This window comes from Rhinopithecus roxellana, chromosome 15, assembly GCF_007565055.1.
Source record: "Rhinopithecus roxellana isolate Shanxi Qingling chromosome 15, ASM756505v1, whole genome shotgun sequence".
NCBI lineage: Eukaryota > Metazoa > Chordata > Mammalia > Primates > Cercopithecidae > Rhinopithecus > Rhinopithecus roxellana.
In genome coordinates this window covers 3,934,601-3,957,580 of record NC_044563.1, presented here as the reverse complement: position 1 = coordinate 3,957,580, position 22,980 = coordinate 3,934,601, and the positions used below count along the sequence as shown (strand labels likewise).

The 22,980-nt window shown below is 51.0% G+C and overlaps 1 protein-coding gene and 1 pseudogene across 5 annotated transcripts in view; both read left to right on the top strand.

Annotated features, from left to right (window-relative positions):
• Window positions 1-1,493: 1,493 nt before the first annotated feature.
• The window catches only part of CTTN (cortactin), a 39,595-nt gene continuing 18,108 nt past the window's right edge, over window positions 1,494-22,980 (top strand). For 2 of the 5 annotated variants that reach the window (XM_030917198.1, XM_030917195.1), the window contains exons 1-8: window positions 2,240-2,364; window positions 8,811-8,907; window positions 10,757-10,843; window positions 10,977-11,050; window positions 13,258-13,387; window positions 17,842-17,952; window positions 18,979-19,033; window positions 20,277-20,387. In XM_030917198.1, the coding sequence (XP_030773058.1) occupies window positions 10,757-10,843; window positions 10,977-11,050; window positions 13,258-13,387; window positions 17,842-17,952; window positions 18,979-19,033; window positions 20,277-20,387 (568 nt within the window). In that variant the 5' untranslated portion in view covers window positions 2,240-2,364; window positions 8,811-8,907. Of the gene's footprint in view, window positions 1,815-2,239; window positions 2,365-3,563; window positions 3,714-6,393; window positions 6,568-8,810; window positions 8,908-10,756; window positions 10,844-10,976; window positions 11,051-13,257; window positions 13,388-17,841; window positions 17,953-18,978; window positions 19,034-20,276; window positions 20,388-22,980 lie in introns of those variants that run through there. The other 3 variants (XM_030917196.1, XM_030917197.1, XM_010382098.2) reach the window with 3 other exon arrangements.
• On the top strand, window positions 20,418-22,387 carry LOC104677128 (annotated as a pseudogene).

Genomic DNA, 22,980 nt, shown 5'->3' with positions numbered 1-22,980 from the left:
CACCTGAGGTCAGGAGTTCGAGACCAGCCTGACCAACATGGAGAAACCTCATCTCTACTAAAAATACAAAATTAGCCAGGCGTGGTGGCACATGCCTGTAATCCCAGCTACTCGGGAGGCTGAGGCAGGAGAATCACTTGAGCCCAAGAGGCGGAGGCTGCGGTGAGCCGAGACGGTGCCATTGCACTCCAGCCTGGGCAACAAGAGGGAAACTCCATCAACAAGAGGGAAACTCCGTCTCAACAACAACAAAATTAGCCAAGTGTGGTGGCATGTGCCTGTAGTTCCAGCTACAGCTACTTGGGAGGCTAAGGTGGGAGGAACACTTGAGCCCAGGAGGTCGAAGTTGCAGTGAGCCTTGATTGCACCACTGCACTCCAGCCCCTGTTTCTAAAAATTAAACAAACAAACAAACAAAAAACAGTCAGCAACGTAAAAAAAAAAATTTTTTTTCAGAGATGTGGTCTATATTGCCCAGGCTGGTCTTGAACTCCTGGGCTCAAGCAATCCTCTGGCCTTGCCTCTCAAAGTGCTGGGATGACAAGCCTGGCCAACAATCCTTGTCCACAGAAAATGCAAATTAAGTGTGTCCAGTTAAATGCAATTGACCATTGCACTAGAGATAGATCAGTTTTTGCAAATTCATTTCAGCATTCTTTTATTTGTTTTTTGTTTGTTTTTGTTTTTGTTTTTTTTTGACACGGTCTCTGTTGCCTGTGCTGGAGTGGTCCTTTTGCCTTAGCCTCCACCACAGGTACACGCCACCATACCTGGCTAATTTTTGTCTTAAAAAAAATGTTTTTTTGGTAGAGACAGGGTCTTGCCATGCTGCCCAGGCTGGTCTCAAACTCCTGACCTCCAGCAATCCTCCTGCCTTGGCCTCTCAAAGTGTTGGGATTACAGGCATGAGCCCTTCCATCTGGCCAAAATCTTTAAACAACTTGTAACAACTATGACGTATTCATTACTGAGTTAAATAAAATATTGGACGTGTTTATTTTATACGTGTATGAAAGTCATGATTTTACCTTTAAAAAATGATCAACACCTGACATTTCCTTCCGCCACCCGCACTCCCAGTGCATCTTCACATCTGACAGTTTAGCTTTCTAAATGCCTCTTGCATCTATCCACTTCTCCCCATCTTACCTGCCACCAGTGGTCTGCCTGAATTGGCAACATTAGGCTCTACCTGGCCCTTCTCCCATCCATTCTCCACACAGCAGCCAGAGTGATCTCATTACAATTCAAACTTCATGATGTCTTATTTATTTAGCGATGGCAGGAGGCCGGCGGGGAGGGTCTCACTATGCTGACCAGGCTGGTCTCGAACTCCTGGCCTCAGGCGATCCTCCCATGTTAGCCTCCCAAAGGGCTAGGATTACAGGCGTGGGCCACTGCGCCTGGCCCAAACTTCATGATGTCTCTTATCTGCTTAACTTCCTCCAAGGACTTCCCATGTCTCCCAGAATAAAGACCGAGGTCCTCGCTGTGCTCTTTCGGCCTCTGCATGACCTGGCCCCTCTCACACCACAGCTCCGCTGCACCACCAGCCCTCTGCCATGCTGAGCTGAGCCTCCTTCAGTTCCCCTGCTGCAAGACCTTTCCTGCCTGGGGCCTCTGAACCTCCTGTTGGCTGGCCTGGAAAATTCTTCCCTCCTTACCTTGTTTATTCCTATGGGGCCTTCACATCTTGGCTAACATGTGAATCGCCCAAAGAAACCTCTGGTCTCCCAGGGGTTCAGGTCCTACCGTCTCTCCAGTACGATGTCATGAAACTCTCACTTCTTCTTGGCATTTATCTCATTTCCCAGGTGAGTACCCATGTGGTTTAATGCTTGACTCACCTTCTAGGCTGCTAGGTCCCTGTGGCCGGGGCTCGCGTCGCTGGCACGCATGTGGCCCTTTCTGGAGGGGTGCATGGTGAGCGGACGAGGACGGCTCGGTGCGCGCGAAGAGAAGATGGAGAGATGAAGAGGCTCCCAGCTCCCGGGCTCAAGGCATGCGCATCGCCTGGGCTGGCTTCCTTCCCTCGGCCCCGGGAAGCGCCGCGGATCCTGAGACCCCGCCGTGGGCTGTGTGCTTCTCAGCGCCCCTCGTCTGCGCGCGCAACGCTACTTTCGAGCGCGCTCTGCAAACTCGTCACAGACCGGGCTAGCGTTTCGCCAGCTGCTGGCAGACCCCCGGGGCTCTTGGGGGCCGGGACGTAGGAGGGGGAGGGGGAGGGGGAGGGGGAGGGACCGCGCGGGGACCCGGATGTGGCCCCGCCCCCGCCCGCGGAACCGGAAGTAGAGCCTGGCGCCTGGGAGCGGCGGGCGCGGCGGGATCCAGGGCCGACCCGGGCCGGACTGACCCCAGGCGGCGGTGAGCGAGCGCGACGTCCGCGCGGGATGCAGGCCCGGCTCTGCTTCTTCCCTCCTGTGGCGTCGCCGGGCCGCGAAAGGGGAAGGAAGCGGCGGCCGCAGCGGTCTCACCGCTCTTCCGCTCGCGGTTTCGGGGCAGAGTGGCGAGGCTTTCCCGGCCTGGGGCGGGGCCGGTCGAGGGCCGGGGGTCCGCGAGGGCCACGAGGACGGGTCAGGGCCTCAGGGGGCAAAGGGGCACGGAAGGCTCGGGGCTGGGGTCCGCGGAGGAAGGTTGGAGAGGGGCCAAATGTGGGGGTCTCAGCTCTGAGGGGAGGCTCCCTGGACCCTGGAGGGCCCCAGGACCGGAGACGAGCCAGGGTGGGAGGGGTCGTGGGTCCGAGGGAATAGGAGAGGGGGGTGGGCTCCGAGGGGGAAGGGATTGGGGCCCGAGGGGGAGGGGCTGGGCCTGTGGGGTTCGGAGGTCCGAGCGGCGGGGGCCGGGGTTGGAGGAGCCGTGGAAGGTGGGTGTGGGGGGTCTCAAGGAAAGGGCGAGGGGTTTTAGAAGGAGGGGTCCGGGCGCAGAGGGAAAGGGATGAGGTCCGAGGGGAGGGGATTGGGGTCTGACGGGAAGGGGTCCAGGCGCAGGACTACAGGGATGGGGTCCGAGGGAAGGGAATTGGGGCTCGAGGGGAAAGGGTCGGGGCGCAGAGAAAAGGGATAGGGTCCGAGGGGAGGGGATTGGGGCTCCAAGGGGAGGGATCCGTGTGCAGGGGAAAGATGGGGTCCGCAGGGTCAAGGCGCCTGGGGTCCACGGCTTTGAGGGGCTCGCTGTGGGACGTGGGACGTGGCGGAGCAGCTGGAGATCTACCTGGCCTGTGCCTGAGCGAAGGTTTTGCAATCAGGTCAATGGAGGCAGCGAGGCGCGGCTGCAGCTAGTCGTGAGGCTCTAAATTTGGAACCGTCCCTCCTTCGGGGTGTGTTTAAAAATCACCGGAACGGTGCTTTGGGGCTTTCTGTTACGTTTCCATCACCTGCGTAGTCTAACGGATGCCTGATCCCCGGCGCTGGAAGGCCTCGGGTGAGAAGGGACAGAGCTTCCTCCCACTGGAATCTGTGGGCGTGTCGGCCCTTTGGGGAGGAATTCATTTCCTGCGGAAGGAAGCTCCGGAGGCATCCGATGAGCGCTCCCTGCAATCCCATGCGCTCCCTTTGGGTTCAGTGTTGACTTAGCTGCACAGGCTCTATGGGGGGACTTCACCCACTAGGTCATTAAGGCATGATCCAGCCCTCAAGCCCGGCCGGGCCCAAGGCTGTGGTGCAGGAGGGGCTGGCCGCCTGCCCCTGTCTCCATTCCCGTGTTTGACCGTGTGGGTGAGTCACCGGCTCCAGGGCACTGAGTCAGTCCTATTTCTCCTCTGGTTAGAGAAGTATTCGCCAGATACTCAAGGAACAAGGAAGAGTCTTTTAAGTGGGACTCTATAAAAAGTTGGGGAGGCAGGGTTGTTTTGATATTAGGTCCCCTAGAACTGGAAGCTAACCCTCTGCTAAATCTTACTGAAAAGAAATTTCTTTTGGCCTGGGGCGGGGGTGCGTTGCCTCACACCTGTAATCGCTGCACTTTGGGAGACCAAAGTGAGAGGATCGTTTGAGGCCAGGAGTTCCAGACTAGCCTGGGTAACATAGGGAGACCTTGTGTCTACAAAAAAAAAGAAGAAAGAAAAAAAGAAATTCGCTGTGCATGCTGGCGTGCACCTGTTGTCCCAGTACTCGGAGCGCTGAGGCAAAGGATCTCAAGCCCAGGAGTTGAAGGCTGCAGTGAGACGATCGCACCAGTGTACTCCAGCCTGGGTGACAGAGCGAGACCCTGTCCCCAGGCTGGAGTGCAGCAGCTCTTCACAGGTGCCATCTAGCACACTGCAACCTTGAACTGCTGGCCTTAAGTAATCCTGCCACCTCAACCTCCCAAGTAGCTGGGACTGCAGGCCCAGCTAAAGCTGACTTTTAATTGTAGCATTTTGATGGACCTGTTTTTAAAACACTTTTAAAATGACAGTGCACATAATTGGCAATTCAGATATTCAGTCTGTGCCATGCAGTAGGTGCTCTGAAAAAGGTGTCCTGAGAATGTGAATTGCTGTGAGCGCTGGTTGCTGCCTTGTGTTGCAGTATTCCCATGGCCTGGGCCAGCCAAGAGCAGGGGACTGTGCTCCAGGAGCAGGCTTGGCTTTCCCTGTGGCCCAAGCCCACCCCATCTGCTCACACACTGCTTTGAGTGAACAGAGTAAATGTTGGGGGCAGGGTTTCCCTTGAGTAAGTGTGGTGTAGGAAGTGTGCCTGTGATGGCGATTTTGGCTAAGCAGATGTCTGTTTCCTTTCTCCTCCTGCTCTGCCATAGATGCTGAGGCTAATGGAAAGTTGATGCTAGACGGACGTTTCTGTCCTGTCATTTAAAACATTCTTCGGCCGGGCTCAGTGGCTCACACCTGTAATCTCAGCACTTTGGGAGGCCAAGGGCAGGTGGATTGCTTGAGCCCAGGAGTTTCGAGATCAGCCTAGGCAACATGGAGAAACCCCGTCTCTATTAAAAATAGAAAAATTGGCCGGGCGTGGTGGCTCACACCTGTAATCCCAGCACTTTGGGAGGCTGAGGTGGGCAGATCATGAGGTCAGGAGATCGAGACCATCCTGGCTAACAGTGAAACCCCGTCTCTACTAAAAAAAATACGAAAAATTAGCCGGGTGTGGTGACGGGCGCCTGTAGTCCCAGCTACTCAGGAGGTTGAAGCAGGAGAATCGCTTGAACCCAGGAGGTGGAGGTTGCAGTGAGCCAAGATCACGCTATTGCACTCTAGCCTGGGCAAAAGAGTGAGACTCCGTCTCAAAGAAAAAAAAAAAAAAAGAAAAGAAAAATTAGCTGGGTGTGGTGGTGCATTCCTATAGTCTCAGCTACTCGGGAGGCTGAAGTGGGAGGATCGCCTGAGCCTGGGATACAGAGGTTGCAGTGAGCTGAGATTGTGCCCCTGCACTCTAGCCTGGGGCACAGTGCAAGACCCTGACTCAAAAAAAAAAAAAAAAAAAAAGGCTGGTGGGGGGCGGTTAGGCGTGGTGGCTCATACCTGTAATCCTAGCACTTTGAGAGACTGAGGCTGGCAAATCACTTGAGGCCAAGAGTTGGAGATCAGCCTGTACCAACATAATGAAACTCCATCTCTACTAAAAACATAAAAAATTAGCTGGGTGTGGTGGTGCATGCCTGTAATCCCAGCTACTCGGGAAGCTGAGGCAAGAAAATCACTTGAACCTGGAAGACAGAGGTTGCAGTGAGCCAAGATGGCACCATTGCATTCCAGCCTGGGCAACAGAGCAAGACTCTGAAAAAAAAAAATTCTTGTATAGAGGAATTTTTCACTCTGTCTAGACAGCAAGATTACTTCACGTTTGTGCAATCTGATTTGTACACTGACATTTGCAAGGAAGGTTTAATGTTGAGGTTGGACAGAGTCATCATCTTTTGAACCGTATTGTAACAGCTTTATTGAGATAAAATTCACATACCATACAATGTGCCTGTTTAATGTATACTGTCCACTGGTGTTTAGGATCATCATGCAGTTGTACGACTATCACCACAATCAATTTCAGAATAATTTTATCACCTCAAAAAGAAGCTCTTGTACCTTTTAGCCATGACTTCCCGATCCCCACCACCACCATCTGCCCAGCCCTGGGCAACCAGTAATGTATCTTTTGTCTCTGTAGATTTGCCAACTCCAGACATTTCATAGAAATTGAATCATATAATATGTGGTCTTTTGTGCATGGTTTTCCTTTGCGTAATGGATTTGAGGTCCCTCCACACTGCAGCAGGTGTCACTGCTGGATCCTCTTTGTGGCGGAAATAATGCGTTTCTGTTAGGTAGACCACATGCTATGTATTATCAGTTGATGGACATTTGGAGTGTTTCCGTTTTTTGGCTGCTATGAATGGTGCTGTTCTGAACACTCATGCACAAGTTTTTATGTGCTTATACTTTATTTCTCTTGGGCATAGACCTAGGAGTGGAGTTGCTGAGTCATACAGTACCTGAGTTTAACCTTCTGAGGAACTGCCAGACCTTTTCCATTTAACATTCCTATCAGCAGTCTATGAGGCTTCCGGTTTCTCCACACCGTTGCTGAGACTTGTCATCGTCTGTTTTATTTTAGTCATCCTAGTGGGTATGAGGTGGGTTCTCATTGTGGTTTTGATTTGCGTTTCCCTGATGGTTAATGACATTGAACAAACTTTTCCTGAGCTTGTTGGCCATTTGTATATCTCCTCTGAAGAAATGTCTCTTCAGGTCCTTCACCCATTTTTAAATGGGGTTATTTGTCCTTTTTATTATTGAATTATAAGAGTTCCTTTTTTTTTTTTTTTTTTTTTTTTTGAGACGGAGTCTCACTCTGTCGCCCAGGCTGGAGTGCAGTGGCACAATCTCGGCTCACTGCAACCTCCGCCTCCCAGGTTCAAGCAACTCTCCTGCCTCAGCCTCCCGAGTAGCTGGGACTACAGGCGCGCATCACCATGCCCAGCTAATTTTTGTATTTTTGATAGAGACGGGGTTTCACCATGTTGGCCAGGATGGTCTCGATCTCTTGACCTGGTAATCTGCCTGCCTTGGCCTCCCAAAGTGCTGGGATTACAGGCGTGAGCCACCGTGCCCAGCCAAGAGTTCTTTATATATTCTGGATATACGGTTCAAAATAGTTTTCTCTTGGGATCGTCTTGTAACCTTCTTGATGAAGCACAAAATTTTTAATTTTGTACAATTTATTTTTTTCCTCTTATGTTTTGGTGTCGTATCTAAGAAACTATTGCCAAATTCAAAGTCACAAAAATTTACACCTTTTTAGGATTTTAGTTCATTTTTGAGTTAATTTTTCTGTATGGTTTTGAGGTAGGGGTCTAGAGGCTTTATCTTTGGATCCACAAAATAATCAAGCCTATTTTCTATTAGTTACTTTTGTGATTTTTTTTTTAATTTCAAACATTGAGAGTATGAAATTGTGGATTTGAGCCTATCCTTAGCTGCTCATGAGATTTTTATGTTTTACTTTATGATTGATTTATGTATGAGACAGGGTCTCTGTCTCCCAGGCTGGAGTGCAGTGGTGTGTGATCATGGCTTACTGCACCCTTGAGCTCCTGGGCTCAAGCATTTCCCCCACTTTAGCCTCCTGAGTAGCTGGGACTACAGGTATACACGACCATGTCTGGCTAATGGTTTAGACAGAGTTGTATAGATGCCTGCTGATTACACTAATAACTGTAGTAACCAGAATGTACCAAGCAATCTGGAGAAGTTAGGATTGCCAAAGGGAATTGGGGAGAGAGATGGAGCAAATAGTTGGGTCAGGAACCAGATAGGAACTTAATTGCCAGGAGGGCCAGCCAGGCACCATCCCCTAGTACCTAATGCATGAGAAACCACTCTGCCTGTGGCCAGCTTGTTCCTAGGGACAAGGGGATTTCATTCGTCGATGTGTGATGTTTAGCAGTATGGTGTCCAGTTGAGGCTGACGTGTGGTCCTAGGGAAGGGGTCACGTGCTTGGCCACCCTCTGGGGAACTGGAGTCTTGCCCCCTGTGCAGTAATCATATACGTTCATTAGGAATGCAGCCTCCTCCTCTTCGGCTCTCCAGCTGCTGCTGTCATGTCTTGAGACAGTCACTGTACCTGTGTTTTCTCCCGGCCATATCATGATCCTCTCAAGGAGTGATTTTCTTATGTTAAAAAGCTCACAGTAACAATTTTATTTTATAATGTTATTAATTAGAATGAATAAAAAGTGAAAATCTCTCAGAATTATAGCAAACAGTAAACGCATACTAGCAATTAAGGCAGTAATTTCTGTTTGCATTCATTAAGAAACATGATGTAGGCCGGGCATGGTGGCTAATGACTGTAATCCCAGCACTCTGGGAGGCCAAGGCAGGCGGATCACCTGAGGTCGGGAGTTTGAGACCAGCCTGACCAACATGGAGAAAACCCGTCTCTACTAAAAATACAAAATTAGCCAGGTGTGGTGGCTCATGCCTGTAGTCCCAGCTGCTCGGGAGGCTGAGGCAGGAGAATCGCTTGAACCCGGGAGGTGGAGGTTGCAGTGAGCCACAATTGTGCCACTGCACTCCAGCCTGGACAACAAAAGCAAAATTCCATCTCAAAAAACAAACAAACAAACAAAAACAACAAAGAATCATCATGTAGTTAGAAATCTTTTAAAACTTATTTCTTTAGTTTCTCTGTGTTGAACTTTTTAATTAGTAAAATGCAAATCTTCCATCCTCATTTCAGATTTCATCACAAAACCTTTGTTATATTTGGGAGGATTTCTGAAGTTTTCTAAAAAGATCTCCACACAGAAGGGTTTGCCCAGGGAGCTGCTTAACAGACATCCTTCTGAGCTTTTACTCTTAATCTTTTTACAGACGGAATCATTCCCCAATGCCTGGAAATTCCTCATTGGATTACTGTGTTTTAAACAGAGTTTTGTGAACAGCCTTTTATCTCCAAGCGGAAAGAAAGGTACTTGTGCATGGTGAACATCCTAACATTCTTTTCCTGTGGATGGAAAGGGCAAAAATCCCTTTAACAGGAAACGGGGGAGGTTGCTGTGTCTGTGGATTTACTGGGAGAGAGATGATAATTTTCTGGGAGGAAATTTCATTGTTTAAAAGATGAAGTCAGGTTTCTGTTGTGTATGGCTTAGAGGAGACAGTTGCAGAAAACTCTGGAATTGAGGAAGGGAACTCATTCCTGTCCTCCCTGAGGGGGAAATCTGGCCCCTTCCCCACCCCATGAAAGTGGATGGGGCCCCCAGGCGCAGGCCTGTGAAGCTTGCAGGTGCCTGCCCCGCCCCCTGGTGAAGCTGCCTCCAGGAAGATGAGTGGAGACTGTTCTCTGCTAATCTTTCCCTGAGGAGCCTGAGGAAGTACCAGGCAAAGATACCGGCCTTCTTTCACCTTTGACTTGGTGTTGAAGGTTGGCCTCGCCAGCCCTGCAGGGACTCCCGTCCTTTCTTGCAGCCACTTCCTCAGTGGTGGGAACCATAGGCAGCTGAAGTTCCGCAGGCGGGCAGCCCCCTCGCCAGGGCAGCATGATGCCGTGGGGCAGCCGGAGACTGAGCCTCCCGTTTCTCTTTCCTGCAGCTGTTGCTTCATTTATAAATGGGCACATTGGGACAAGACGGACTGGTTGTGCCTTTCAGTTCTAAGATTCTAATCATCTGTTCTCTAAAATCCTGACAAAAGCAGATCACTCTGGAAATTTCTTGCCATGCTTTGGGCATTGACTCGAGGTTCCAGGGGCATTGTTGGTCCTGCTACACCCCTTGGCAGACAGTTCTTCCCTGAGAGACAAAGTCGCATCTAGAAATTTGAGAGCATGGTTCTCTGATTGGTGCCTCACTGTCACATTGGATTTGGACTTGAGACCCAGCCAGGCTGGACGGGGAGGAGCCAGATGGGACATTCTCAAGCTGCCAAGGGCTTTTGTCCCGTTCAGATTCAGGGCGCTAGAGTCCCAACATGGCACCTGAGGAAAAGTGAATTGGGTGTCCCCAGTTCAGACCCCTGGGCACAGCTTCTGGTTGTTTGATTTAAAATAATCTCTCAGTTGCTCTATGGCCTATGTGAAATTTTATTACTATTTCTGTGGAAAAGGAATCAGTTCTTTTTATACATAGTTTGTTTTTTTTTAAACCCTTAAAAGTTTCGATTTTACCACTGCAGTTACAAGAAGAATTGTCTTGTTAGGGTTTACAGGTGTGCCATTGTTCTCTATAACAGAATTCTGTTTTCTCCCAAGTAGAGAGTAAAGCAATTCTCTGATAAATTACTTGGAACATTTATTAAATTGTAAGTCTGAATTAGGAAAGTTATTGTTATCGTTTCAGTAAGCACTTGAAATCAAAATGGGTGCACTTTTTAAGAAATTGTGATAAAATACACATACCGTGAGATCTACCATTCGTAACATTTAGTGTTTTTATAATACATAACACACATGGTGCGTTTATTTTTGGTTGGAAACTATCATATGATTGGGCAGAACGGGAATATGTTCTTAATGAATGCAGTAAGTGCACACCCGACTTTTTATTTTCCAGAAAATTTTCTCACTTGAGTTGAAGCCAAAGAGTATTTGCAATATATTTCTGATGCCAGGGGACAGCAGTATTAGAACCCCGAGGGGAAGCTTCTTTCACTCCTGTGGTTGTCATTCAGGCTTAGGGATCATGAAGGATTGGCTGGTCCTGCAGCCTCGTCCTCCTGGGTCGCCTAGAATCTTGGTAGTTTTGGCCAAAGGGCTCATCTGCTGGCCTCTGTGGATGGCACCCTGAGGCCTCCGTAACCCTCCCCGGCCGCTCTTTCAGATGTGGAAAGCTTCAGCAGGCCACGCTGTGTCCATCACCCAGGATGACGCGGGGGCCGATGACTGGGAGACCGACCCTGATTTTGTGGTAGGAGCCGCCAGCCTTTGCTTTCCTTTTTCGTGAAGTGGAAGTGGCTCTCCTGGGTTTTTCTTTGATGGGGTGGTGGTTTGTTGGTGTTGCAATCCAGGCTGTGAGATTTACTAGTCGGTTTTCTTTTCAGAATGATGTGAGTGAGAAGGAGCAAAGATGGGGTGCCAAGACCGTGCAGGGCTCCGGGCACCAGGAGCATATCAAGTAAGAGGCGTCGCCACCACCCTCCCGAGGGCCCCTCTGTGGGTGGAGCCCCAGGTGCAACAGAGCTCATGGTTGTCGGTGGAGGGACAGCCTGTGTGGAAACTGCTTTTATCTTCTTGACCTGATACCATGCAGTAAATGAATATAAGACACACACATATATGTGTGTGTGTGTAATGTGTGTGTTTATATGTGTATATTTAGATACTTATGTGCTCAGTAATTTTTAAATTCCCATTGCAAACAATTTCCATATTTATAATTTTAGAGTGTCTGCTTCTCAGTATTGTAGCTTTTCTCAGGGAACACTTTTCCCTAAGCTCTACCTTACACGCGTGAGGTTTCTGAAGTATGAGATGTCTGAATAACTGAGACCTTAAATGCCCTGTCCCTTTTTTTATTATCTGGAAATGATTATGTATTAATCGTGGGGTACTGTGAGCTTTGTGTGCTTATCAAAAGCCCAGAGGAGGGAACTGAGTGAACCCTGTCATTGTTTCTCACTTGGCACTATCTAAAATGCCAGCTCTTGGGGCAGTTTTTTTTTTCCTCAGGAAGTATAGATAAAAGGAACTTTTAAAATGTGCTCAGACTTTTATTTTAGGCCACACTGGGTTCAGAGTGGATCCTCCTTTCCCAGGCTGTGAAGGCAGCACCACTGACCCGGTGACCGCCTCAGTATCCTGGCGAGACTGTCCTGCTTGGCCATGGTCCCTTCAGCTGTGAAAGATTCAGTCCATCATCCAGAAAAGAAGGCACAGTCTGCCCAGTGGCTTTTTATTTTTGTTTTTAAAGATGTATTTATTTATTTATTTTGAGACAGGGTCTCACTCTGTCACCCAGGCTGGAGTGCAGTGGTGCCATCATAGCTCACTGCAGCCTTGACTTCCTGGGTTCTCCCCTCAGCTTCCTAAGTAGCTGGAACCATGGGTTCACACCACCATGGCCAGCTAAGTTCTTTCATTTCTTTTAAAGACGGGGTCTTGCTTTTGTTGCTCAGGCTGGTCTTGAACTCCTGGGCTCAGGTGATTCCCCTGCCTCAGCCTCCCGAAGTGCTGGGATCACAGGTGTGCGCTGCTGCACCTGGCCCACAGTGGCTTTTTATACGCAAGTTTTAGTCCCTCCCTGGCTTGCTCAGCACACTCCCTTCCACAGAAGCAACTTCGGAACTCCAGTGGCCGTGCGGCTGCCCGGGACAAGAGACTGGAATGGGCTGACTTAGGAGTCCACTGTAGCCTTGGGTATTTGCTATGGCGTTAAGCAGACTCATGAATTCGTTGAGTCATCGTACCTCTTCTCATCTCTTGTGTTCCCTGTAGCTTCAAAACATGTCTTGGAGGGTGGCTTGGAGAAAAAAGCAACTCTCCAATACAAAAGCCTCGGGTTGCTTAGAATTCAGAGAGGAGCACGTGGGGAATGAGCCCGTTCTTCATGCTCTGGGGCCTTCCCGGGTTTTAGAGTGGCGTCTTTCTTTCCCCTGCTCACCAGGGTACTGGGCAGTTTCCGAGCCTGGTTTGTATTTCATCCTCAATTCTAGCGTTGTTGTCCAGATGTCGAAGGTGGCGGCCTGGTGTCTCCTGGGCAGAAAGTGTGAATGCCAGAGTGGCCTTCATACCATGCTGGGGTCTCTCAGTGACAGCTGTGTCCTGCCTGCCAGATTTGAGCACACCTTGTCATCTGTTTCATCATCTGCTGTATTAAACATTGTCAATGGCGTTTAGATTTTAAATTCTGAAACGCTTTCCTCACATCTTTGAATGTATAAAAAAGCTGGAGTACTTCAAGTACAGACGAGCCATCTACATGTTCAGCACCACTGGACTTCTGCCAATGACTGGGAAAGGGGGCATAGCCTCGTGTTCCCCTCTACCTCTGCATGATTACAGACTGGCTTTCCTGTTCTCTGTGTGTGAATAAAGGCCGGGTTTGGGTAGAGCCATCTTTAGCAGGGATTTGGGATGACCCCACTGTCTGCCTTCAGATTCACATTCTGTCTCCCACGGAGCGTGCATCTCACACTGCGGACTGCCGAAGTGGGTGTACCAGCCGGCAGAATAGTCAGGAAGGCACAGTGCAGGGAGAGAATTGGTGAACATCAGATAGGCAGATTTACAAAGATAATGTCACCTGTTCTTATTTATCACACCGGGAGGCAAAGCTGCACATCTGTTGATTGATTTGTTCCTATTTCCATCTCTTCCTTCAAGCATACACAAGCTGAGGGAGAATGTCTTTCAAGAACATCAGACCCTTAAGGAGAAGGAACTTGAAACAGGACCCAAAGCCTCCCACGGCTATGGAGGGAAATTTGGTGTGGAACAAGACCGGATGGATAAGGTGAGTGGCCCGCAGCTGCCTGTGCCAGGCTCCTGGTGCGCTTGGACCTCTCGACTAGGTGGCAGAGTCGTCCCTCAGACTTTTCTTAGATCAGCAGGTTTGAGTCCATCTGCTGAGGCTGAGATTTGCCTAGAGTAGACCCCTGTTGATCGGACTTGCTCATGAAGTACTCTAGCTTTCTTCAAAGCTCGCTGAGAACCCTCAGAGGTGCTGGAGCACCGGTGGTACGTGGGGAGGCCCAGAGCGGGAGACTGGCCCTCAGAGGCAGCCTTGTGATCAGGACAGAAGTCCGGAAGCATCTTGGTTCCAGGCGTCATCATTGTCAATGCCTCCGGTTCCAGCTTGCAGCCTAAGTCATGCCAGTCCGAAGACCAAAGTCAAATCGGTAGGCCCCCGTGGTTCACAGCACACGTGGAAATTCAGCCAAAGGCCTAGCTAACATGCTTCATGCGTTCAGTGACTGTCAGAGCAGTCTGTCCCTTGTCTAAATGGGACACCCACCAGGCTGGGGACAGTGCTCGCTCTGTTTGAGAGGTCTGGGAGAGCCTCCCAGGAGCCATCATTGATGGGATGCAAACTGCCATGCAGACTGTTGATTGAGGACGTTGGCCAAATGCCTCCAGCTCCACCTGTACTTTAGGTCCTCTCTACCCTAAGAAAGGGAGCCCCGTTAGCTCAGGAGGGCTACCTTTTCCTTCCTGGAGAGAAGATGGAAGAGGTCGTGGTGTGTTTGCATGTTTCTTCAGTAAAACAGACATTTGAGTCTGAGCAACATAAGCTTGTTCTGACCTGACAGATGCTTGCCTTTACCCTGTGGAAAGAAGTGTTTCAGCCAGTGTCGGATTCCAGCCGGTAATTCCATACCTCTCCCGCCTCGTGCACTAGCCGGATGAACATTTGAGCTGGGCACGGGATGATGTTGCCGTGTCACAGTGAGCTGCACCTTGCTCTGTCCCCTACAGAGTAGATGATGTGGTGGGCTGGCAGGGCACCCCAAACCACAATCATAAATAGCCTGGGGGAGGAGTGGGGTGAGGGACCATCTGCAGGAAGGAGACATGGATGTTGCTGTGTCACTATCACAGAGATGCGCTGACACTGAGGAGAGCAGTGTGTGCAGAATCATCATCTCTGAAGTCTAAAAGAAGTCCACTAGCTTTTAGGAGTGTTAACGGGCAGACGGACCCCTGTGTTCAGTGCAGTGAGCGAAGCATGTGCAGATGGACAGACGGAATCCATGTGTTCAGTGCAGTGAGTGAAGCATGTGAAGACAGATGGACCCCGTGTTCAGTTCAGTGAGCGAAGCATGTGCAAACGGACAGACGAACCCCTGTGTTCAGTGCAGTGAGCGAAGCATGTGCAAATGGACAGACGAACCCCTGCGTTCAGTGCAGAGAATGAAGCATGTGCAGACGGACAGACGGAATCCATGTGTTCAGTGCAGTGAGCGAAGCATGTGCAGACGGACAGACGGAATCCATGTGTTCAGTGCAGTGAGCGAAGCATGTGCAGATGGACAGACGGAATCCATGTGTTCAGTGCAGTGAGCGAAGCATGTGCAGATGGACAGACGGAATCCATGTGTTCAGTGCAGTGAGCGAAGCATGTGCAGACGGACAGACGGAATCCATGTGTTCAGTGCAGTGAGCGAAGCATGTGCAGACGGACAGATGGAATCCATGTGTTCAGTGCAGTGAGCGAAGCATGTGCAAGAAGGACAGACGGAATCCATGTGTTCAGTGCAGTGAGTGAAGCATGTGCAGATGGACAGACGGAATCCATGTGTTCAGTGCAGTGAGCAAAGCAAGTCGGTAGAAGCCTTTCCCACCCCAGACTGAGACAAGCCCTGTGCTTACAGGGCTTGTGGGGAGTTAATGCAGAGAGAAATTTATTCTAAAAATGGGGCTCCCTGCTCTGGGTTGGGAAAATTACATATTGGGGAAAAGAAAGGCAGTGTGTCAGGGAAAGCCTGGTAGGGAAGCTGTTGTGGCTTCTCTGCTGCTGCTTGGAATTTTCAGCCGGAATCTCACTCACCCTGGAACCTGCAACTCGGGCCTTCTGGAGTGCCAGGCTCCCTGGAAGAGCCCTCACTTCCCTCTCTCCTGTGCCGTCTCCATGGCAGCCTCTGCTTCCTTCGTCAGCTGTCCCTTGCCTCATCCTGCTGTCCTTGCCAGGAAGACTCCCCTCTGGGCTGGGCTTTTCAAGGGTCGGGACTTGTCATCCTCTCCTCGTGCCTGGCCCGGTGCCATGAGCCCCACCTCTTAGGCCAATGTGCTTGTGGAGCCTTGCTGTCACCTCTTAGCTGGCAAGCTGGAGAGCTGTCCTGGCAGGGCGAGTCCAGCAAGGGGTGCTGCAGTTGCTCAGTCCCGGCTGGCATCTGGGACAGGTTAGCTCTCAGCTCGGGTCAGCACCACGGGACAAATATGTTGTCAAAAATAACTCAGGGCCAGGTACGGGACTCACATCTGTAATCACAGCATTTTGGGAGGCCGAGGCAGGAGAATCTGATGAGCCCAGGAGTTTGAGACCAGCCTGGGCAACATAGCAAGACCCCGTCTCTACAAAAACATAATTAACTGGAATGGTGGTGCACACCTGTAGTCCCAGCTGCTTGGGAGGCTAAGCAGGGAGGATCACTTGAGCCCGGGAGGTGGAGGCTGCAGTGTCCTATGATCGCACCATTACAGTCCAGCCTAGGCGACAGAGACCCCGTCTCAGGAAATAAATAGATTAAACTCAGATTCCAAACTGAAGGGGAAATGGCTGAAGTTGTTTGTAACTTGCCCACTTCAGAAACTGAAAAAAATAAAAAATTGAAATCTCTGCGTTAAGAGTTGAGGAATATGTGCTAGAGACTTCCAGAAAAAAAGAACACATTGAGGACAAGCACACGTGAGAGAGCCTGGACGGGCTGTCCGGATTCTGTTTACGCTGGGGCCTGAGCACGCTGCACCTTTCCCTTGCGACTGGCGGTGGCTACATCCATCACGCGGGGCAGGCTTTCTTCTTGCTCCCTTGTCTCCTTGCATCCCGTAGCCCTGAGTCTACACATTCAGGCTTCAAGATACAATCTCCCCAGCATGACTGTTTAATAACATGTGATTTTTGTCAATGTAAAATCAAATGCGATTTTGGAGATGAATCCCTTTCAATCAAAAAGTTGGAAACTTTGCCTAGTTGTCATTCTGGGCATGTCTTTAGATCCGTTTTCCTATAACTTCCTTCTGATGAAAACTCATGCTGGGGAATCCCTTTGGCACGTCTGCCTCTGCCACTCCTTCATCTCTGTTTTCTGGGTGGGACCCCAGAGGACACAGATGGGCAGTCTGTGCCACAGAGGGTTTGGAGGTGACGGCTCGTGTGGATGAGGAGTCAGCTGCCGACCTCAGAACAAACGTGGGAAGAAGAGGGCACAGCACAGGCCCGAGGCTTAGGGCAAAACCTGCTTTTCATTTGGGGAAAGAGTGGACGCTCTGTGAGTTGCCTGCTGCGTCAGCACCGCTGTGGGATGCTACTCGGGTTAGTATGAGCGGCTCCACATACTACAGGGAGTGAGAAGACGGGCCCCGGTGTGCCGTGGGCTTTCTCCACGACGTCTGCTGGGCCGCGTGCCTGCACTGTCTGTGAAGGAGCCCTTGACCCGGCTCTGCTGTCAGTAGGGAGCCTCAGAACCCTGGGGCCTCGGTGTGCCCCGAGAGTGGGACTGTCAGGGCTGGAGCATCTTTTCTGCTTTGTGGACCAGAGGGTCTCGTCAGAACTGCCGAACGGAGTTCCGGAATCACAAAAGCAGCTGTGGACAGCACACCTGTGAATGGATGTGGCTGTCCCAGAGGCGTTATGTACAGAAGAACTGGGCGCCGGGTCTGGAAAGCCCAAGGGAACCCTCGGCTTTACCTGCTGGTTTTGGCAAACAGAAGGCCCCTGAACCTGTGTGCGCTGACGGGGGCTGACGACATTAATGATGCTGAAGCGAGCTGGCGCTGGGGCCGGCACCTGGCTCCTGCCTGAATGGGGTGCTGCTCAGCGGAAATCAAATATGAGCCTGTGTTTTGCAGACTATTTTTTGTGCTGATTCTTGGGTCATGTGATTCGCTTCAGTAAACGTCAGCAGCCTCCACACCGGCGGGTCTCACGGATCCTGCCACAGGCCACTGGCTCTGTGTCCCTTCTTCATGCCCAGTGGTGTCAGACATCCCCACTGGTGGCCCCAACCTGCGGCCAGGGGTCGTGTGCAGCTACATGATTCCAAGGGCTGGGGTGGGCCATGAAAGCCTGCACCAGGGACCTGGACCTCCCAGGAGTCGGGCCCCCCTCCTTGGCTCCCCAGATGGGTGTGTTCATGTAAGGTTTCCCTGCACTGAGCAGGAGGTGGCCTCCCCAGCCCTGCTCCAGGAGGAAGTGAAGCACCACAGTGTCGTCAGTGTCTAATGCTTTGTGTTCGAACCCTGTTCCAGTCAGCTGTCGGCCACGAATATCAGTCGAAACTTTCCAAGCACTGCTCACAGGTAGACTCGGTCCGCGGCTTCGGAGGCAAGTTTGGTGTCCAGATGGACAGAGTTGATCAGGTGAGTGATGTGGTGCTGGGGCTGGGGGGTTTGGGGCAAGGGGGAGTGTTCCCCGTAGATCTGAGCCATATTGGGCCACTTGTAGTGGAAGGCAGGTGCCCTCCGGCTCTGTGGGACTGCAGAGAGGGGCATCTCGCTCCCAGGATGCTCTGAGAGCCTGGGCCCACGGGAGAGGAAGCGGGATGTGGAGGGCTTGTTACAGCAGTCCCTGCGGTCACTCTTCACTACGTGCCCCAGTACTGGACGGCCCTGTGTCTGTCCCAGTGTGCCAGTAGGGACCACTGCCGCCCCTGTTTCTCATGTGTGTGCTGCTGTGACAGAGTGGCATCGAGCCTGTTCCGGGGAGCGGGATGCGCTCGTTGCGTCCAGGACTCAGGCTTTGCGTCCGGATGTTGTTGCAGTCATCCTGGGCCTGAGCCTCTTCTCTGATTCTCTTCAGCTCGGAGCTGGCGGCTCTTTTGTTTAATAGAGGAGCGATCAGGAGCCTGGAGGGAGCAGGGAGCTGATGCCGGTGGCAGATTGTGGCTTTATGACATAGTAGCCACGGTTCTGAATTTATGTGTCTGTGAAATGAGGGGGATGATCACACCTCTCTCACGGGTGTGCTCAGGTGCCCATCGCAGTGCCTGGCTGGTGGGAGTGCACCCCTGGTGGCCACTGCTATTCCTGTTATTAGTATTAATGTTCTCAGCATGACTTACTTGAGAAGCGAGTTTTCGTGAAACCCGTGGAATGAATCGGCTGAGGACGCCCTGCCGCCACGTGCTAGGGAGGGCAGGTCGCCATGGATACAGCTTGGCCCGCACCGCCCACTGGGCCTTGCGGAACGTTTGTTGTCTTGTCCGTTTAGGATGCCAGAGCTCTTGCGTTACTGCCACCTGCACCTGGCTTAGGAACCCAGAGGTCACAACATAACGTGTTTCATATTTTTTTAAAATTTTATGTAATTAATTCAGAGAGATCGTTTCAGGGTCATTGAAAAAATGTATTTCTCCCCACTTTTTAATGTGTGTTTTGTCATCACAGTCTGCCGTAGGCTTTGAATACCAGGGGAAGACTGAGAAGCACGCCTCCCAGAAAGGTAAGACGCGAAAGGCGCGGAAAGAGGCTGGCGCTCCAGGGGCCCTGATGGGGAGAGTCACGGCCACCTGAAGCCGTTTCCCGAGCAGTGGCTGTTGCCACAAGGAGGACCCTGCCCTCCTCTTCATGTTTCTGGATCATCCGGATGCCACATGACGGATGCATTCCCCGTTACACAGCCTCCCCGGACCCCTGGCACCTGCTGTCATTGTGGAGCCTCCCACTTTAGCGGAAGCTGCCCTCCCTTCATCTGGGCAGCGCTCCTCCTGAAGAAGAGAGCTCTCAGATTTATCAGCAAAAAGCTAACTTCCCCCTCTAAGGATAGAAACCAGAGTTGTTAAATTCTTGTTTTCATTATACACATACGGTCTTAACTGCTGGTGATTAATCTTTATTACATCATACCATCTCTTTTTGAAAGACCAAAGCATACCGCTACCTTAAAGTTCTCAGTTTGTGTTTTGCAAGCTTATTTAGTTCTTCCTCTTTAGTGTCATTGCATCATCCGGGGGAGCAAGCTCTCAGTCCTTAAGCAGTCTCGGTGCAGTCCAGGTGGAGGTAGCTGTGGTGTGGGCAGGCGGAGGGAGGAACAGGGTCTTGTTTCCCGTGTTCAGCTGCGTGACTTTCTTCATATGAGGCTTTCTCTTTCCATTTTTTTCATTTTGTTTTGTTTGTTTGTTTTGAGACAGAGTCTCGCTCTGTTGCCCAGGCTGGAGTGCCGTGGCGCAATCTCGGCTCACTGCAGGCTCCGCCTCCTGGGTTCAAACGATTCTCCTGCCTCAGCCTCCCAAGTAGCTGGGATTACTGATGTGCACCTCCACCCCTGGCTAATTTTTCTATTTTTTAGTACAGATGGGATTTTGCCACGTTGGCCAGGCTGGTCTCAAACTCCTGACCTCAAGTGATCCGCCTGCCTCAGCCTCCCAAAGTGCTGGTTCTTTGTATGAAGCTTTCCAACTTTTACCTGAGCAGTTGATTTTCAAAGTGGGCATGCAGCTTCATTTCTGACCACAGAAAGGAACTGCCCTGTGACAGCTGACAGGGCCCGGAACCCCACCATGTACCTGTTAGGAAGCGGGTTCAGCATCACCTGTATGGAGCAGTGGGTGGCTTGTTGTACGTTGTAAAACGTGTGCTTGATCTGTTTGTGAGTTGTAACCACTACATGCTTCTGCTGAGTTTAACAAAAGGAACGGTTTAGTTTGTCCTCAGGCCCACGTGCTAACGGCTGCCTGTCTCTTCAGACTACTCCAGTGGTTTTGGCGGCAAGTATGGCGTGCAGGCTGACCGAGTAGACAAGAGCGCCGTGGGCTTCGACTACCAGGGCAAAACGGAGAAGCACGAGTCACAGAGAGGTGGGGCGGACCCCACGGTCTGTAATCATGCGTTTGCTCCAGGAGCACCCGCGAGGGCATTTTCTCTCCTCACACATGATCGTTGTAGATTTTTTAACTTACAATGTTTGGTGTTCTATTAGTACCAGTGCATGTGGGCTTTTCCTAACTAGAATGGCTGCACAGCTCCCCACCGGAGGAGGACTTCGTAGTCCATGTAACCTTTCCTTTTTTGAATGTGGAATTTAGGTTCTTTTTTTTTTTTTTTTTTTTTTTTGGTAAAGATGAGGTCTTGCTTGCCATGTTGCCCCGACTGGTCTTGAACTCCTTGGTCTCAAGCAATCCTCCACCACCTTGGTCTCCTTAAGTGCTGGGATTACAGGCATGGCCTGTAAAAATTTTTTTTTTTTTTTTTTTTTTTTTGAGACAGAGTCTTGCTCTGTCGCCCAGGCTGGAGTACAGTGGCCAGATCTCAGCTCACTGCAAGCTCCGCCCCCCAGGTTTACGCCATTCTCCTGCCTCAGCCTCCCGAGTAGCTGGGACTACAGGCGCCGCCACCTCGCCTGGCTCGTTTTTTGTATTTTTTAGTAGAGACGGGGTTTCACCGTGTTAGCCAGGATGGTCTCGATCTCCTGACCTCGTGATCCGCCCGTCTCGGCCTCCCAAAGTGCTGGGATTACAGGCTTGAGCCACCACACCCAGCCTTTTTTTTTTTTCTTTTAGAGGGAGTCTTGCTCTGTTGCCCAGGCTGGAATGTAGTGGCGTGATCTCTGCTCACTGCAACCTCCACCTCCCTGGTTCAAGCAATTCTCATGCCTCAACCTCCCAGGTAGCTGGGATTACAGGCACATGCCGCCACGCCCATCTAATTTTTGTATTTTTAGTAGAGACAGAGTTCTGCCATGTTGTCCAGGCTGGTCTTGAATTCCTGACCTCAGGTGATTGGCCCGCCTCGGCCTTCCAAAGTGCTGGGATTACAGGTGTGAGCCACCGCACCTGACTGAAAATTGACTGCAGGGAACATTCTTGTACCTGTGTTTTGTTCACAAGTGATTATTAAAAAGAAGCACCTCCTAGATGTGGAATTGCTGGGTCGAAGTCTATTGAATGTAAAATTTCCATAGATAACTGCCACGTTGTGCTTGGAGGCTGTGCTGAGTTCTTCCTTCCCCACGGCATGACCTGTACACCAGCACTCCCCCAGGGCTGCAGAGGCTGTGGCCTGCCCGTTTCCCTGCGCCTCTTTTGTTTGGCCTGCACATTTAAATTTTTAAAAATATTTGCCAACATTTGAAAACTGAGAGCTTGACTATTTAAAAACTCAGATATCTCAAAAAAAAAAAAAAAAAAGTACCCCAAACCAAGAAACAGCACTGGAAGATCCGACCACTCTGGCTTGACATTTCCCTGAGGAAAGTGCCAGCGGCGTGAAGGGCAGCTTGGCCTGCAGTTTGTCGCGGACTGGCCTGGCCTGGGCTTTGTGCCGGTCAGGCCCTGCCTACTGCACAGGGCTGCTTGCCTCTGCTCTCTGCCTCTTTCCTGGGAACAGTCCATTCCTCCTCTTCCTGACACCGCACAGTTGTGAGCAGTGCATGCTCCGTGAAGCCACGTGAGTGTGTGACTACAGTGAGCCTGGGAGCGTGGGCCGAGCACCTGGGCAGACTCAAGGCTCCTCAGATGCCTCAGGCCTTCTCTCCCAGGCCTTGATCCTCTGCATTTTTACTTTTGGTGGGTTCATGAGAGATTCATGTTTTGGTATCACAGTGACATGCTAAATGGCTTCATTCTGAGTAGAACTGGTGTTTCTGGAAGATGCTCTGTGTGTGTCCGGTTTCCCGGTATCCCCCTGTTTGCTTCAGTTTGTGAAGAGTGGCCTTTGAAAGTCTTACCCCTGTGCCACCTCCTCCCCTTAGAGCCTTATCATAAACTCTTATCTCCTGCTAGCTTCCGGATGCAATGGATGATGTTACAGGAATTAGTCTACTGTACCTTCTTTTTTGAGACAGAGTCTCTTGCTCTGTCGCCAGGCTGGAGTGCAGTGGCGCAATCTCAGCTCACAGCAGCCTCTGCCTTCCGGGTTCAGGAGACTCTCTTGCCTCAGCCTCCTGGGTAGCTGGGATTACAAGCATGCGCCACCACGCCCAGCTAATTGTTTTGTTTTTTTGTTTTTTTGGTTTTTTTTTTTTGAGACGAAGTCTCACTCTGTCACCCAGGCTGGAGTGCTAGTGGCCGGATCTCAGCTCACTGCAAGCTCCACCTCCCGGGTTCATGCCATTCTCCTGCCTCAGCCTCCCGGGTAGCTGGGACTACAGGCGCCCGCCACCTCGCCTGGCTAGTTTTTTGTAGCTTTTAGTAGAGACGGGGTTTCACCGTGTTAGCCAGGATGGTCTCGATCTCCTGACCTCGTGATCCGCCCGTCTCGGCCTCCCAAAGTGCTGGGATTACAGGCTTGAGCCACCGCACCCGGCCGTGTTTTGTATTTTTAGTAGAGACGGGGTTTCACCATGTTGTTGCCCAGGATGGTCTCGATCTCTTGACCTCGTGATCCGCCCATCTCAGCCTCCCAAAGTGCTGAGATTACAGGTGTGAGCTGCCGTGTCCGGCCTCTGCTGTA